The following is an 18515-nucleotide window of genomic DNA, read 5'->3' on the forward strand; positions in this document are numbered from 1 at the left end:
CTGTCTCGAAAAGCAACAACAACAACAACAAAGTAAACAATAACTTGAATTTTACCATTTCAATTCTTTTATTTGCATATTTAACTTTCCAAATTTCAAGTCACTTGACACAACACATTATACAGGTTTTAGGCTTGAGGCTTTTATGTTTTGTTTTAAGACAGAGTCTTACGTAGCAAGACAGGTCTTGCTGTGTAGTTCAGGGTGGCCTTAAACTGATTGTCTTGTCTCTTTTTCCTGAATTCTGGAGTTAAAAGTATATGCCATCATATCTGGCTACACTGATTTCTCTTTCTTAAAGAGAAAAAATGTAAAACATGTTTTCATTAGGACTATTTTGGAATATTTTCCCTGGATTGTATTTTTAATTTTAGTGAAATTCAGCTTTATGATACTTATAGGAAATTCTTTTATTTATTTGTTTATTTATTAAGACAGTGTCTACATGAAACTTGCTGACCAGTCTGACCTTGAACTCACAGAGATCAGCCTGCCTCTGCCTTTCATACTGGATTTAAAGGTGTGCGCCACCATGACTAGCCCTTATACTTAACTTAATCTTTATAAAGTATATAAAGATTGAGAAATAATAAAAATTCTTTTATGTTATATGTATTTACCCCATCCCTAGATTTCCTCATTTAGGAGGTTGGATTGTCATTTAAGCAGTAACTTAAACTAGAATTTCAAAGAATTCTAGTTCTGAATTTAATTTGGTCGTTATTATGTATAACTATACAAATATTTAAATTTATTTTTGCTTAATGTTCCTGGTGGTAGAGACATTAACAGCTCCTTTTCAAGTCACTAATAATATTTACAAGAACACTCCACTATGAAAAGCTTTAATTTTCCCTTAAAAGGTAGAACCAGCCACTAAATTATACTGTATTTATATATTATATAGATATATATAAATTATATATTACTATACTATATATTAATGCTTAGTAAAAACTATAGATTTACAGTACTGTATCTGAAATGTGCTATATAGACTAGAAGAATTCATGTAGCATAAAATGCAGATGGGACTATTATAAGAATATGTATTTTCCATCTTTATTTTTTCTAGTCAAACTTTGCAATGGGACGCTTTCCCAGTACATGTAGGAAATGTTTCATGCTTGATTTTGGCTTGGCCCGACAATTTACCAATTCCTGTGGTGACGTCAGACCAGTAAGTTTTTTTCATTACTATTTAGTACTTGATAATTAAACTATTATTTCCAGTATCACTTTAAAGAAATGCTAATTAGGTATCTGCTGCGGGAGCTCCTTCTGCTCCTTCAGCCAATATCTATTGAGATACCAGCCCACTGGGGCGTGGTCTCTTTCTCTTTAAAAAGCAGTGGCAGCCTTCTGCTCTCTGTCTTGCTCCAGCAACTAGGCTCCTTTCCTGGCTGTCGTGTAGGATGGTGTTCTATAAGTTTTTTCCCCTCAAATAACCCTTTGAATCCAAACTGGTGTGGGATTGTTTCATGGTTTATCTGGCGCCCAATGTGGGGCGCCAATCTGTTGTAAGGGGAGCAGGCCGCATTCTGCCGCCTGGCTAGCTTCACCCCCAAAATAACCACACAGAAATTGTATTAATTAAATTACTTCCTGGCCCATTAGCTCTAGCCTCTTACTGGCTAACTCTCACATCTTGATTCAACCCATTTCTAATAATCTGTATGTCACCATGAGGTCGTGGCTTACCAGGAAAGATTCAGGAACCAATATTTAGAAGTTGCTTACTTCTTGTTTACTTAGGTAATATTATATCCTTCTTGAGTCTTTGATGGAATTGAAGAATAGATAGACAGTTATAGTTTTCCATTGTTATGATAAAAATAAAATACATTTAAATATTGTAACTGTAATTCTTGCTTTATAACTGTTATATGTAATTTTACTATGTTAAAGTGAAAGCCTTTCTTTTTTTTAAACAGAAAAAGGGGAAATGGTGTAGGAGATTCTTCTGTATTTGTGTTTGCTTTCATTGGTTGAATAAAGAAACTGCCTTGGCCTTTTGATAGGGCAGAGGTGAGATAGGCAGGGAGGACAGAACTGAATTCTGAGAGGAAGAAGCAGGGTCACAGAAAGAGAGCTGAGCCGCTATGAAGCTGCCAGGTCAGACATGCTGAATCTTTCCCGGTAAGCCACAACCTCGTGGTGACATACAGATTATTAGAAATGGGTTGAATCAAGATGTGAGAGTTAGCCAATAAGAGGCTAGAACTAATGGGCCAGGCAGTAATTTAATTAATACAATTTCTGTGTGGTTATTTCAGGGGTTAAGCTAGCTGGGCAGCGGGACATGGCCCGCTCCCCTTACAATAGGTATCAGAATTAATGTTAGGAGGAGGGGGATGAAGCTCAGTGAATTAAAAGATGGATGTTTGTTTTATTGAAATCAGATCAGTAGATGACAAGATTAAGAAACTAGTGTCTAGAGTTAGCTACATATAATCAGTAGGGGTTGTTAAAGGGATTAGTATTGGCTCAAGACACCCCAAGACTAAGTTCTCAACACAGAGTGACAAAGGGCAGATGTTTAGAGGCAAAGACAGGATATAGAGGGCAAGGGAGAAGGGGAAGGAAACAAGGGCGTGGGAGCACAAAGGACAGATGGGCGTGATGACAAGGGAGTGACTGCCTCTGGATAAAGAGGAGACAGATGTGGTGCATAGGAACATGGTAGTTTATAAAAGTACAAGCAGAAACCCCATGTTAGGATGAGATGTTTAATTTGATTAGACATGTTAATTAGGGTAGCTAAAAGGAGTTTTGATTGCTGAACTTCAATACTTTGATATCTGGATCTTGGTAGTCAGCCTTAGGAGGGGGACGTGGCCAAATAAGGGAATAGACCTTGGTGGCTAGCTTTAGGAATGTAATTTAATGGTGTTTTTACATAGGCAGAGGGAATGAGGGAGAAAAGTTAAGGCCTGCCAGAGCTATGTTTGCCATGCTTGGACTGGCTAGAGTCCATTCAACATGAGTTCTAACTTTATGATACATAGAAAGTTCTTCTCTGGTGAATTTGTATATGAAGGTAATCATGTTAAGGCACACCACAATGGTGAGCTACAGAGATAGGGGCATAAGGAATTTGATCAAATGTCCAGGTAGAGGGTTTTGTTTTGGTTTGGTTTTTGGTTTTTCAAGACAGGGTTTCTCTGTAGTTTTAGAGCCTGACCTGGAACTAGCTCTTGTAGACCAGGCTGGCCTCAAACTCATAGAGATCCACCTGCCTCTGCCTCCCAAGTGCTGGGATTAAAGGCATGTGCCACCAACGCCCGGCATGCTAGCGGATGGACTAAACTTACCTCTTACGGTTTTTGCCGAGGTTGGAGAGATGACTCAGTGCTTAAGAACACCGAATGCTCTTCCAGAGGTCCTGGGTTTAATTCCCAGCACCCACATGACAGCTCACAACTGTTTGTAACTCCATTTCCAGGGAATTTAACACTGAGAGATTTTTGTCAGAACTGGACTAGCAAAGACAAAGATGCCCCCTAATCAAGGCCAACTTTAGAAGAGACTTCAGGGAGTCTGGCTAGAGTCATGTCAGGAGAAAGTCTGTCAGAGGCAGTGCCCCACGCACATCTCTGTCCCTTCATCAGCAGGCTGCTAAGGCTAGGTGGGAATGCTCCAGTCCTGCTCCTTCCAGAAAGAGAGCCCTTGGTGGACCCTGCTGGGGAGGCTAGCCATGTGTTCTTGACTTCAGCAGTTTGGAATGGAGTCGCTTTAGTCAAGCTGGGCGAGAGGAGAGAGCAGTCTTGGTTTTGAACTAGATAAAAAAAAAAATGGTGATAGAAGAAACTGTAGTAGATTCACTATGAGAAGGCAAGGTATAGAAAGTCTTTTAAGACAAGTAGCGTGTGGACTTTATTTGGTGTTATATTGTCTCAGGCTATAATCATGTTTGGCTTCATCTCTATTACCTAGAATAACTACATATCCAAAACTTAAATTTTAATATAAATTGTTTATGCATGTAAGTATTTATATGTATATGTATGTATATGTATATATATGTATATACATATACATATGTGTGTATATATATATATTTTCAAGACAGGGTTTCTCTGTAGCTCTGGCTGTCCTAGAACTAACTCTTGTAGACCAGGCTGGCCTCGAACTCACAGAGATTCACCTGCCTCCACCTCCCGAGTGCTGGGATTGAAGGCGTGTGTCACCACCACCCAGCATGTAAGTATAGTTCTAACCTCCTTCAAATTAAGTTTGAATAAAATAGACAAAATATGGTGAGATTAACATCTTAAATGATATAGTTGTTCTCTGTGTTCTTACATTTATCTGTAACCAAAGCATAAGCATTAATGTATGTACTATGATGCTTTGGTACTTGGCATGATTCTGGGTCAATGAAAACATTTGTTTCTTCTAATTTACAGAGCTGTGTATATGTCACAAAAACATTTGGGGGGGGTGTGTTCGTTCCTTGGTACCAAACCCAAAGCCTTACACGTAGTAGGCCGTTGTGCTGTCACGGAGCTACATCTCCCGAGCCCAGTGAACATATTATGCCATCATACTTTAAAACACAGACAGATGAGCCAGTGAGATGGCTCAGCAGATAAGGCACTTGTCACCAAGCGTGATGACTTGATTTCAATCCTCAGGACTCATGTGGTTGAAGAAAAGAATCAATTCCCAAAGTTTGTCCTCCGACATCCACTTGCACATTGTCAGGTTCATCATCCCCTACCCTGACCACACACACACACACACACACACACACACACACACACACACGGAGAGAGAGAGAGAGAGAGAGAGAGAGAGAGAGAGAGAGAGAGAGAGAGAGAGAAACAGATTAATAAATAAATAGAAATTAAGGATACAGATAGAAGAAAACAGGAAAACAGGTCCAAGATAATTAAAACATCAGGGTTTTAAGTTGTGGTTTAGAAATATTCATTCTCTAGTTTTCTACAATCTCTTTGTAAAAATTACTATAAGTAGTGTTTTATTATGATAGTAATGCACTACCATTTGCTTCATGTGTTTCCTGTGTTAAATTTTTTGCTATTTATTTTCTTATGATTGTGTGGTTTATTGTAGCCTCGAGCTGTGGCAGGCTTTCGAGGGACAGTTCGTTACGCATCAATCAATGCTCATCGGAACAGGGTATGTATCTGTCTGATCCAGGGTTGTCATAACTGTGTGTTCCTGGCTTGCATCAGACTGATATCTTCATATTGTAGTTCAGAGATATGAAAGGTGCTTAGGAGCTGAGGGTCCCTTTTATAGCTACCTGAACAGTCGTTCTAATTTACTGTCTTTTGTAATGCTGATGGTAAAGGAATTCATGATACTAATTTATGGTAAGATGTATAGTTATGACAGATATGGGCAACTGCATAAAAAAATAAAGTTGTATTTGTCAGAAAAGGCAAAAGCTAAGTATGTCTGTTGGGAATGTGTCTGTTTAATCATGTATTAGTGTTGAAAATTAAATATAGATGTTTGAAGAAATAAAATACCTGGATTCTTATTTTTTTTTTCTTCAATACCTGGAGGGATAGCCGTGGGTGCTGGGAACCGAACTCTTATATTTTTAGTTGTGAGCCTAGCCTTTAGCGGCTGAGCCATCCCTCCAGGCCAAATACCTGGATTCTTTTCTAAGAAATTATTTGTGGGTTGGGTCCAGCATAATGGCTCAGCAGGTAAAGGTACTCACCCAGCTAGCCTGGCAATCTGAATGTGATCCTTGGAACCCACATAGTGGAAGAAGAGAACTAACTCTGGCAAGTTGTCTTCTGACCTCTACATGTTTACCATAGCACATGAGGACCCACACATGTACAGACACATAGACACTCCAAACAAATGAAAAAAACAGTATCTGACAGAATATAGAGACTTTTTATAATATGTAATAACTTCTTTCCATCAAGCTGTTAGATTTTGTAACAAGGAGCATGGAAAGTAGCTCAGTGGTAAAGCTCTTGACTAGTGTGGGAAGACCCGATTTAAACCCTACACTGCAACAAAAGCAATAAACAGCATAAGCTAAAACAGCAATTTTCTTGTTTCTATTTATTTATTTATTTGGTTTTTCGAGATAGAGTTTTTCTGTAGCTTTGGAGCCTGTCCTGGAACTAGCTCTTGTACACCAGGCTGGCCTCGAACTCATAGAGATCCACCTGTCTCTGCCTCCCGAGTACTGGGATTAAAGACGTGCGCCACCACCGCCCTGCCAATATTCTTGTTTCTGACTAAAAGAAAAAAGACTTTTAGAATTAATTACTTTTTGTTTTTCTATTTTGATTTTTTTATTTTTCGAGACAGGGTTTCCTCTGTGTAGCTTTGGAGCCTGACCTGGAACTCGCTCTATAGACCAGGCTGGCCTCGAACTCACAGAGATTGATCTGCCTCTCTGATTCCAGAATGAGTTTCAGGATAGTCATGGCTGTAACACAGAGAGATCCTATATAAAAACAAGCAAAAAAAAATAAAAACAAAAAACAACAGAGTGTGTATGTATGAAAAAAAATTTCAGTGCTGGCAATATAATCAAGCAGACTACCATTGAGCTACAATCTCATTAATTATCCTAACTTTTTTTTTTTCAAAGCAGGGTTTCTCTGTAGCTTTGGAGCCTGTTCTAGAGCTAGCTCTTGTAGACCAGGCTGGCTTCAAACTCACAGAGATCTGCCTGCCTCTGCCTCCTAAGTGCTGGGATTAAAGCATGCGCCACCACCACCCAGCTATCTCTTCTTAAAGCGTTCATTAGTTACTAAATTGTTATTTGTATTTTCAGCATTTGTGGATTTTAGAGGCTTATTTTATTTATTGGTTCATTTTTAGATAGGATTTATTGTGACCCAGGCTGGCTTCACCCTCACTAAGTAGCAAGGATGGCCTTGACTTCTGGTCCCTCTGTTTCTCCCTCCCAAGTCCTGGGATTACAGGCATGCACTGCTGCACCCAGTGTTATGTGGTACTGGGTATCAGACCCAGGGTCATGTGCATGCTAGGTTCTACCAACTGAGCTATATCCTCAGCCCTGTGTTGTTTTTGCTTTTTGGTGGTGGATGTTATTTATGGTGTTGAGGCTATAACTCAGGATCATTTTTTTTAAAAGATTTATTTATTTAGCTGGGCGGTGGTGGCGCATGCCTTTAATTCCAGCACTTGGGAGGCAGTGGCAGGCGGATCTCTGTGTTCGAGGCCAACCTGGTCTACAGAGTGAGTGCCAGGACAAGTTCCAAAGCTACACAGAGAAACTCAGTCTCAAAAAAGAAAAAGAAAAAGACTTATTTATTATGTATACAGTGTTCTGCCTGCAGGTCAGAAGAGGGCACCAGATCTCATTACAGATGGTTGTGAGCCACCATGTGGTTGCTGGGAATTGAACTTAGGACCTTTGGAAGAGCAACAGTGCTCTTAACTGCTAAGCCATCACTCCAGCCCATAACCCAGGGTCTTTCACACATGCAGTGAATTACTCTACTGTTGAACTACATCTCCAAATAGTGTATTATTTATATCAAAATATTTCTTAGTATATATATATATATTCTTCATATGGATTGATATGAACTGTTGATATGTAGATGTTTATCAGATGATGGGAAATTAATAGGTGGACTTTAAACATTGTAATGCTCTCAGAAGAACTGGTAATATCACATGACCGAATTCTCTTATTTCTCAAGGAAATGGGAAGACACGATGACCTTTGGTCTCTATTCTACATGTTGGTAGAGTTTGTGGTTGGCCAGCTGCCTTGGAGAAAAATAAAGGACAAGGTAATCTGGAATTGTAATGTCTGTTTTGGTAGGGAAAAGAATAAAAATTTCTCTTCAAGCTGGGCGGTCGTGACACATACTTTAATCCTCGCACTTAGGAGGCAGAAGCAGGTGGATCTCTGTGAGTTTGAGGCCAGCCTGGTCTAGAGGGTGAGTTCCAGCACAGTCAGGACTACACAAAGAAACTCAGTCTTGAAAAGCAACAAAACAAAATAAAAATTTTCAGTAATCATTTTTGTTGAAAATATACTTAGTTTAAGATCTTTGTGTGTTGAGTTATCATGCAGACTAGATGTGCACATCATTCAGTGGCACAGTGCATCCCGAGCGTTTGTAAGTCCTCTGGACTCAACTCCTAGCACTACAAAGGATAGTGAAAAAGGAAAAAAAAAGAAAAAAGAAAAAAAATTCATAATCCCTCTCATGAGTATATAATTTTTGTATTTGAGTATCAGTTTAATTTTAAACTCTATTTCAAATTTTAAAAGAAGAAAATCCACGGGGCAGGAGAGATGGCTCAGAGGTTAAGAGCACTGACTACTCTTCCAGAGGTCCTGAGTTCAATTCCAGCAACCACATGGTGGCTCACAACCATCTATGAGATTTGGTGCCCTCTTCTGGAGGGCAGGCATACATGCAGACAGAACATTGTATACATAAAAATAAATTAATTAAAAAAAGAAGAAAATCCACTTGTATATGAAACTTAAAATCTATAAGCAGTTTTAGTGCTTTACAATGTGTCTTTTTCTCTCTGTGGGCTGTTATTAGATAATTAATATTACGGTTTTTTTATGTCTACTGAGAATAGATCCATTTTATAAGAACAACATTTCTCTGATGTTTTAGTTTTCAATTATCAGATTATTTTGTTTGGAAAATTATGAATGCTATGTTGATAAAGGAAAGTAACCCATTTTAAGGAACTTAGTTACCTGGTGCAGATTCGACATCACTCTGTTACCTCTGCATTATATTGTCTTCCCTTCCCACTTGAAAGCACTGTGTGTAAGCCATTAGTGAGTGCTTATTCTTGTTTGTAGTTCAAACCACTTTTATTCCACAGCCTCGTACATTCTCTTAAGATTGTTCGTTGTGTGCTTGAAATCATAGCTTTCAAGGGATGTTGACTTTGGTTCCTGTTCTCTTTCACTTCCAGGAGCAAGTAGGCTCCATTAAGGAGAGGTATGACCATCGGCTCATGCTGAAGCACCTCCCTCCCGAATTCAGCACCTTTCTTGACCATATTTCCTCTTTGGATTATTTTACAAAACCAGACTACCAGGTAGCCGTTTTTGTGAGTTCTGTATGTTGATTTTCCTTTCTTTTAATCTTTACATTTACTTTTATAGATTTAATAATGTCAGAATTATCTCTGTGAGTTTGAGACCAGCCTGGTCTATAAGAGCTAGTTCCAGGACAGGCAGAGAAACCCTGTCTTGAAAAACCAAAAAAAAAAAAAAAAAAAAAAAAAAAAGTCAGAATTAAGTATGGAATTGGCACCATCATCATCATCATCTTTATTATTATTATTATTATTATTTGGTTTTTTTTGTGACAGTTTCTCTGTGTTGCTTTGGAGCCTGTCCTGGAACTCACCCTGTAGACCAGGCTGGTCTCAAACTCACAGAAATATGCCTGCCTCTGCCTCCCGAGTGCTGGGATTAAAGTGTGTACCACCACCACCTGGCTAAGAAACATTGTTTTAGTACAGCCTGAGAAACGTAAAGGTGACATGATGATGTGGGGGTGTGTATGTGTGTGAGAGAGAATGAGAGTCAGAGTCTTTCAGATGAATTTGCTTCATGGTTAGATTTCTTTTTTGTTTGTTTTTTTTTTTTTTGGGTTTTTTATTTGTTTGTTTGTCTTCAAACTATAGTTTCTCTGTACCTTTGGAGCCTGTCCTGGACCTTGCTCTGTAGACCAGGCTGGCCTCGAACTCAGTGAGGTCTATCTGCCTCTGCCTACCGAATGCTGGGATTAAAGACATGCACCACCTCCACCCGGCTTAGATTTATTATGTAGCAAAATTTCTATTCTTGAAATGATTTACTTAATATATAGAGTAGGGGTTCTCAACCTGGGGGGGGGTCTAATGATCCTTTCACAGGGATCATTTAAAAGCCATCAGAATACACAGATAATTTACGTTATGATTCATAACAGTAACAAAATTACCGTTATGAAGTAGCAGTGAAAATGATTTTATGTTTGAGGGTCACCACAACATGAGGAACTGTATTAAAGAGTCTCACAATGTTAGGAAGGTTGAGAACCACTGATACAGAGCATGATGATAATTTTTTTATTGTTTTATTGAGCTACATATTTTTCTCTGCTCTCTTCACTTACTCTCCCTCCCATGATGATAATTCTAATTAAGTAAATTTTATAGCAATTTCTTGACCAGAAGGAACTGTATAACTAGGTAATCTATCTGTTGAGGGCTGTACATGCTGCTGGCTGACAGTTGGTAAATGTTACTGCCTTTCTTTGTCTGTGCCCATTGAATTAATTCTGTAGTGTAGCAATTAACGAGCCTTTCAGTGATCAGCTGGGTTTGCCTCAAATTGTATTGCTCACAGCTAGAGCCTAGTTAAAGCTTAATGCAAAAACAGTTGTCCTACTTTGAAAACATAAATTCAGGCCCACAGATGATTGTGTGTGTGTGTGTGTGTGTGTGTGTGTGTGTGTGTGTGTGTGTGTGTGTGTATTAGCATATTTTTTTATCTCCATTGGATTTTGCTGCTTGCTAATGGAAGTTTTTTTGTTTTGTTTTGTTTGTTTTTTTTTTTTTTTGAAATGGTTTCACTGTGTAATAGCCTTGGCTGTCCTGGAACTAGTTCTGTGGACCAGGCTGTCCTCAAGTTCGTAAATATCCATCTGCCTTTGCCTCCTGAGTGCTGGATTAAAGACCTATATTACCACTGCCTCCAACTAATGAAAGTTTTAAATTCTGAAGTGTTGTCAGTGTCCACTCCTATCCTACATGGCTTCTCTCTGACTCTGCCCTTCTTTTTCCCAGCATTCAGTGTAGTTTTCCCTGCCTACCTAAGTTCTGCTCTATCGACAGGCCAAGGCAGTTTCTTTTTTCACCAATGGTATTCACAGCACACAGAGGTCTGAGAGACCTAAGTGAGTGAACTTGTTTCTTTCCCATATGGCTATTGATATAATAAACTACACACAGATTGTCTAACACATTGAGAAAATACATTGTATTTGAGTTGCTTCCGTGTTGGTTTTATTTTATTTTATTTTCATGTTCGTTTTTGAGACAGAAACTTAACTATGTAGCTCAGGTTGGCTTCCTCAGTACTCGGATTAGACTGTTGCTACCCCACCCAGCAAAAGTGGTTTTTTTTTTAATTGTAAATATAATTGATGGATGTTTTGCCTGCATGTATAGGATTTTGTTCATATTGTTCATATTGCCTCTTAGTTTTTTGGGTTTTGTTTGTTTGTTTTTAATACAGGGCTTCTTTGTGTAGCTTTGAAACCTGTAACTCTGTAAACTAGGCTGGCCATGAACTCACAGAGGTTTATCAGGAGTGTTAAATAGAGAAACTGTGTCTCGAAAAACAAAAGGGAGAGAGAGAGAGAGAGAGAGATTTGGGGATTTTGAGCATCACCCTCTTGCTCTTTTTTTGCAGAACACTATTATGATCTTCATTGAGAAAAGTCTGTTTTGTATCTGAATGTTCTTGTGAACATTAGCTTTCCATATAGTTAATTTCAATATGAAATTCATTCCTGGGCTGGCATGGTCATGCACACCTTTAATTCTAGCATTAAGGAGGCAGAAACAGGTAGATTCTATGAGTTCAAAACCACTCTAATCTATACGGTAAGTTGCAGGTCAGCCAAGGCTACACAGTGAGACTGTCTCAGGAAATTTTTCATTTTGAATGTGATTTAGATTGCTAGTCTTTCATGGAATTCTTTATGGTATAGCCGTGTAGCTAAGAATAACAGTTCTCCTTCAGCAACAGTGAAGGCATCCCAGCATAGAGCAGTATGACATCCCTAGCTGTGTCAGAATGGATAGTTCCAACTTCACATACTCAGAGCTGAGACACATGGATCATTATTGAAATAAAACAAGGGAGCTTAATATCACAAAAGGAGTAAACAGTTTGAGATGAGGTTGGAGAACAGGAGACCAGATACTGTAGTGCTTTGTAAGTCTTTTTAAGAGGTTTGAATTTTATTCTAAGTGAACAGGAAGCCTTGAAAACAAACAAAACAACAACAACAACAACAAAAACAAACCAAAAAAAAAAACCGGATATGGTGATTCTTGAAGTAGGACTTCTTTATTAAACGAGTCAGGTGCCCTAGGCAGATGAGACAAAACATAGATGGATCTTCATGCAGTGTGAACAAATATCCTGCAACAGAGCCTGTTTGTGTTTCTTGGGATCAGCCCTTTGACCACGTGGAGTCTTGTTGGGTTTGGCAAGTGTCATTTTACTAGTTCCCTATTTGTGTTTAAGAGAGTAGCTTTTTCAGCTGCATGCATTCCTGGAAACAAAGGAGACTTAAAGTTGAGTTGGGAAGTTATTGAGGCAGTGCCTTGGAAAGAAAGTGGGGAAATGGGTTGTCTAAACACCTTGTAGATTTCTTGATCATGTAACACACTAGTCAGTTTGTTGTGGCTTTGCTAGGCAACTCTCAAATGCTTTCTTGTGCACACAGGCTTTTTGCAATTGGGAAGAACAGGTGTGGATGTTTGTCCAGGTCTGAGAATGATCTGTAACACTTTGGCTTACTAGCCAGGACTAGGTCACACTGGTCAGATTCTACTTGCGGTGAAGTGGAAGAATAGTTTTCTTTGTAGCCAGGAGGATAGAGATAATGATGGCCTTGACTTAGATGTGGGTTGTGGAGGTGGAGAGGAATACACCATTTCTGTCTCTGCTCCTCTAATCTTTCCTCCTTTCGCTGCTGCCATTGTTCTTGTTGGTTTGGGCTTTATTGGTCTTCCCAATGCACTCAGATGGGGCTCCCTGCTGTTTCCCCAGGACGTCCTCCCTGGAATGTCTTGGTGTCCTGACATTACTTGTCCTGCTCATGTTCAATTGATCGCTCAGCCCAGATGTTAACTACAGTCTCTTCCATTTCCTACTACAGGAGTAATATACAGATGTTAACTACAGTCTCTTCCATTTCCTACTACAGGAGTAATATACAGATGTTAACTACAGTCTCTTCCATTTCCTACTACAGGAGTAATATACAGATGTTAACTACAATCTCTTCCATTTCCTACTACAGGAGTAATATACAGATGTTAACTACAGTCTCTTCCATTTCCTACTACAGGAGTAATATACATATTTTTTCATGTATACATGAAAAATGTATACATTTTTTCAAGACAGGATTTCTCTGTGTAGTTTTGTAGCCTATCCTAGCACTAGCTCTTGTGAACCAGGCTGGCTGGAAACTCACAGAGATTCCCCTGCCTCTGCCTCTCCCAAGTGCTAGTATTGAAGGTGTGTGCCATCGTGCCCAGCTTGAACTCAACTTTGAAAGGCAGTACTTTGTTTTGTTACCTTACCAGATATGCTTTGGAGAGCCATGGACATGTTTCTCAGTTCATGCAAGAAGTTAACACAGTAATGATAGGAAAATATATTCTTGGTGTTGAACAAAGAAACATATGAACCAAATGGAAGTAACCCACAGTTTCTTTTTGCAAACAGGGTATGCTATGACCCAAACCAGGCTAGCAAGTATTTCATGTAACCAAGATGGCCTCTGTCTTTAATTCAAAACTGATATAAGGGGATAGTTGACTGTTTTTCATTGGCTGAGGTTTGGCATCACCATCTACTCCTGATTGACTAATTTGGAAAGCGGCCCATAAGACATAGAGGAAAGGAAGAATGGGCCATTATGTTATGGAAATGCAGCAGGGTCTTTGGATAAGCAGAAGTTTTACAAGTAGGGGAGATTAAAATATTTGAATTCTTAGCATGATGCATTAGTTCATTCCTTTAATCCCAGCACTTGAGAGGCAGACAGATGAATCTCTGTGGATTGAGGACCAGCCTTGCCTACATTCCTGGGTGATCCAGGACTGCACAGTGAGAAACTGTCTCAATAAACAAAAGCAAAACAACAACAAACATTTTGAATTTCTTTTAAAGTTTTACAAGGTGGGGAGAGATTGTGGAATATTGGTCCTTGGCAGCCTAGCCTCCTTTGATGGGGGAAAAAAGTTTCTTATTATTCCTCCTTTTTATTATATTTTCATTTTTTTTCTTAAAACTCAGCCAGCACATGCTGACTTTGTAAAGACTCTCTAAAGTAACCAAGAGAGTGTTTGTGAATGTAGTCTCTATGAGCTTCTGAAGGTGATGCTGCCTTCCTAGGGGTAGTCCTTGGCCAGGCAATCGACCTAGCCCAAATGGAATATTAGGTTTCCACACAGGAAAGGACTTTATTCTCTTAATCACAAGTTTTTGCTTAACAAGCTTCTACTTCAACATTCTCTTGTTCTGAATCATTTAGAAACCAGATCGAAGATTAGAGTCCCTTTTGGTGTCCTTGGTCTCTGGCAAAGATGAGGCTGCCAACATTTCTGGCTTCTTATCCAAGAGAAAACCTGGTTACTTTTTAATGGTCTTTTTCTCCTAAACTTCCTAGTCAAATCGTATCTCTTATTTTCACAACCACCCCCACCCCAACTTCCATACTCCCCCCACACACTCCGCTCACAGTAATCCTAGCTGCTACTGAAGTGTTGGAGCAGTGACTGATCTGGCTTCTTCCAGCTGCATGGGAGTTTGGGTACAGCAATCAGGGACTCGTCCACTGGGTCTGTCTAAAGGACCCCAAGAGCACATTGGTAGTCCCACTTCACACAGCAGTTCTACTTCACACACCAGTTCCGTGAGAGGGGGAAAGAAGTCCTTGACTGATGCCTGGAGGGAGAGGTGGCGAAGTGGTTGGCAACCAAGGAGAAGCCAGAACAGAGGATATTTTTGAACTTCCAAATCAAAGTGCATTAAAATCTCTTGATGGCCTTACAAGATGATCTTTTGATTGATGTCTCTTGTTTTTCCTTGGGACTCCAAGGCTAGTCTGTAGAGCATTGCACCAAGGATCTGCTTGCAGCCATTTTAGTAGTTGTTGGCTAGAATCACTGTGAAGTCTCTTCCAGACTGCTTCCAGAAAGAGAAAAGAAAAAGAAATTTAGCCATTGTCTTAATTTTCTGATTAAAATAATAGTGGGCTTGTCTCTCTAGGCTGTAAGTAGGTGCAGCAGTGAGCCAGGGTCTGAATTTTTTGTCAAAGAGAAAATCACTAATGAAATATAGTTGTCAAAATAGCATCTCATGTGGGTTTGCACCTTGTGTCTGGGACTGTTGGGGAAACACGACAGTCATTTAGCCTTAGTCACACTGTCATCTGGGCTGGGAGGACCCCACGGGGGCCTTCTCCTTTCTGCTTTCTTTTCATCCTGGAGAACACTTAGCCATCTTAATCTTCATTCCTAAGTCCTGCTATACTAAAAATATTGCCAGTTTTTCTTTCTTTCTTTTTTGTTTTTTTTATTTTTTTATTTTTATTTTTTAAAGGCACGGCTTTTTCTTTTTCTTCTGTCTTTCTTTCATATACTGTCCAGAGCCTAATTATGCTTTTTCCTGATGCTCTGGAAGCTTCTGGGAGCTTCTCTCCCAGACATGTGTTCAACCCTCTCCTCCACCAGGCAGTCGCCAAGGTCTGCAGCTCGCTTGTCATGTCTTCCTCCTCCTCTTCCTCCTCTTTCCCCTCCTCCTTCTTCCTCCTCCTTCTTCTTAGACAAGGGTTTCTCTGTGATTTTGGAGCCTGTCCTGGAACTAGCTCTTGTAGACCAGGCTGGCCTCGAACTCACAGAGATACACCTGCCTCTGTCTCCCGAGTGCTGGGATTAATAACGTGTGCCACCACCTCTGCCTGGCCCTGGTGTTTTCTTCTAAGCTCTAATTATTCTTGAGCTTCTGTGTGAGTCCTTTCTTTTTGTTTTGTTTTGTTTTTGAGAGACAGGGTCTCTTTGTGTAGCCCTGTATGTCCCAGAACTCACTCTGTAGACCAGGCTGTTCTCATACTCACAGAGATCCACCTGCCTCTGCCTTCCAAGTGTTGGAAGTAAAGGCATGCACGGCCACTGCCGGGCATGAGTCTATTCCTTTTTTTCTTTTTCTTTCTTTTCTTCCCTTCCTTCCTTTCTTCCTTCCTTCCTTTCTTTCTTTCTTTCTTTTTTTGTTTAGTTTTTCGAGACCAGAACTTGTTCTTAATTACAAATAGAAACCTTAATTTATAAGGACTTAGCATAGGACAAACAAGAATTTACTTTTAACTGCAAGCAGAACCCTTAACCTGTAAAGTATATTGTTCCTGTTTTAGTCTCACATCCTCCCCCATCAATCACTAATTAAGAAAATGCTCTCTGCCTGGTGGTGGTGGCACACACCTTTTTTTAAAGACTTATTTATTAATTATGCATACAGTGTTCTTCCTGCATGTATGCCTTCAGGCCAGAAGAGGGCACCAGATCTCATTGCTGATGGTTGTGAGCCACCATGTGGTTGCTGAGAATTGAACTCAGGACCTCAGGAAGAGCAACCAGTGTTCTTAACCTCTGAGCCATCTCTCCAGCCCTGTTTGTTTTTTAAGATAGGGTTTCTCTGTAACTTTGGTACCTGTCCTGGAACTCATTCTGTAGACCAGACTGGCCTCAGGCTCACAGATTTGCCTGCCTCTGCCTCACGAGTGTGGGGATTTAAAGGTGTGTGCCACCATCACCTGGCCCATTTTTTCATTCTTCTAACATTTTCTTCTATTTACTGACTTTCTTTCTTATACCATGAATCATAAAAACTAATAAATTTCCCATCTGTTGTGAGAATTTTCTCCTTGGGAAAAGACTAAGCGATGGTAGTGACAAGTCAGAACTCAGTTTCACCAGAGTTCAACCTGAGGGACCAGTGAATTTATTTTATTGGGCTTACTTATAGCACATGAATGAGGAGTTACTCACAGAAGTGTGGGTGGCCTGAGAACAGCTAGACTGGAAAGAAAGTCTTCACTCTATATGGACAATGCCTCCTCCTTCTCCCGAGTTTTTCTCAGTGTGTATATTCTAGCTCTTCCCCTCAAGACCTCATACAGCCCCGACAGATTTGCATACAACTAGCTGGGAGTTACAGCAACATAACAATAATTCTGGGATATTGTCTAGAATTATATTGGATATTCTTCTGTGAAGGATCTTCAACAGTCAACAAGCCTAGCTATGAACATTTCTAAGCAAACATTGCTGGTGTTGTTAAGATGCCAGCTCTCTGGCTTAGAGGCTAGTTCTGTGGAATACCACCTTAATAAAAGAGAGCCATACCCAAGCTAGTGCTGTGCCCTATGATAAAGGTCACATCCAAGCTGCATGTTGTGCCCTCTGGTGAGGACAAAGGTGTGCTCTAGCACCTTTGTGAGTTACATCCATCTTTAACTCCAGTTTCAGGGCATCTCATGCCTTTTTCTGGCTTCCTTGGGTACCAAGCACAGATGGTATGCATACATAAATTCAGGCAATTTCTAATACACATAAAATTTAAAATAAAGAAAAACTTAAAAAGTTAAAAAGAAAACCTTGAAAACAGCTGATGCTGTGTATCCTTTTAATTTTAATTGTTTCCTCTGTCTTGCTGGATCTGTTCACCAGAGTGCAATACAAGTTTTGCTCCCATATAGCCAAAATGCCCCAAATATCAAAGAAGCAAAAGTTATGTGCATTTCTTTACATCTTTCACCTACTTTTGTGTCACTGAAGTGAGGTACTTTCTTTTGCTTTGAATGATCTCTGAGTCAGCCACGCCGCTGTTATATTCTCTGGGGTGAGTGCTTTATTGAGCCACTAGTTTGTGTTTATTCAATTAGAATTCAGAAATTGTCGGGTGGTGGCGCACACCTTTAATTCCAGCACTTGGGAGGCAGAGGCAGGTGGATCTCTGAGTTTGAGGCCAGCCTGGTCTACAAGAGCTAGTTCCAGGCCAGGCTCTAAAACTATAGTGAAACCTTATCTCGAAAAAAAAAAAAAGAAAGAAAGAAAGAAAGGGAAAAAAAAAGAACCTCAGTGAAGTTCAGTATATCATACTACAAATAATTCCTGTCCATTTTCTTTGAAATGGCAAATTAATTTTTAATGTGGAGATAAATGACATTGTTATTGATTGGATTTGTGCTAAAGATAAGAGAAATATTAATCCACTGAGTCTGTGTCCAGCCATGGCTGGAAACTAGCATCAAACATCTTTGTGGGTTGTATGTGGGTAGGTATTAAGCCAAATTCTTTAGAAAATACATTTTAGTTAAAGTCATTGTTATTAAAAATATTTGGCTGGGCAGAGGTGGCACATGCCTTTAATCCCAACACCCGGGAGGCAGAGGCAGGCTCTTGATTTTGAACCCAGCCTGAGGCTACAGAGCAAATTCCAGGACAGTCACCAAAGCTACAGAGAACCCTGTCTCAAAAAAAAAAACAAAAAAAAAAAAACAAAAAAAAAACCAAAAATAACAACAACAAAAAAATATAATGACCCTGTCAAAAACAACAACAACAAAAAACATATGTAAACATTTAGAAGTTACAGATACAGATTCAGCGCAATGCCCATCAAAATCCCAGCAAAATTCTTCAAAGACTTCGAAAGAACGGTACTCAACTTCATTTGGAAAAGCAAAAAATCCAGGATT

General features: G+C 39.6%; 1 protein-coding gene across 5 annotated transcripts in view; it reads left to right on the top strand.

Annotated features, from left to right (window-relative positions):
- The window catches only part of Ttbk2 (tau tubulin kinase 2), a 123877-nt gene that overhangs the window by 68722 nt on the left and 36640 nt on the right, over positions 1-18515 (top strand). For all 5 annotated transcript variants that reach the window (XM_048459512.3, XM_048459507.3, XM_048459510.3 and 2 more), the window contains 4 exons: positions 1076-1180; positions 5080-5145; positions 7680-7772; positions 8932-9057. In XM_048459512.3, the coding sequence (XP_048315469.2) occupies positions 1076-1180; positions 5080-5145; positions 7680-7772; positions 8932-9057 (390 nt within the window). The remainder of the gene's footprint in view (positions 1-1075; positions 1181-5079; positions 5146-7679; positions 7773-8931; positions 9058-18515) is intronic.

The sequence above is a fragment of the Myodes glareolus genome, chromosome 10 (genome assembly GCF_982192425.1).
Source record: "Myodes glareolus chromosome 10, mMyoGla1.1, whole genome shotgun sequence".
Taxonomy (NCBI): Eukaryota; Metazoa; Chordata; class Mammalia; order Rodentia; family Cricetidae; genus Myodes; species Myodes glareolus.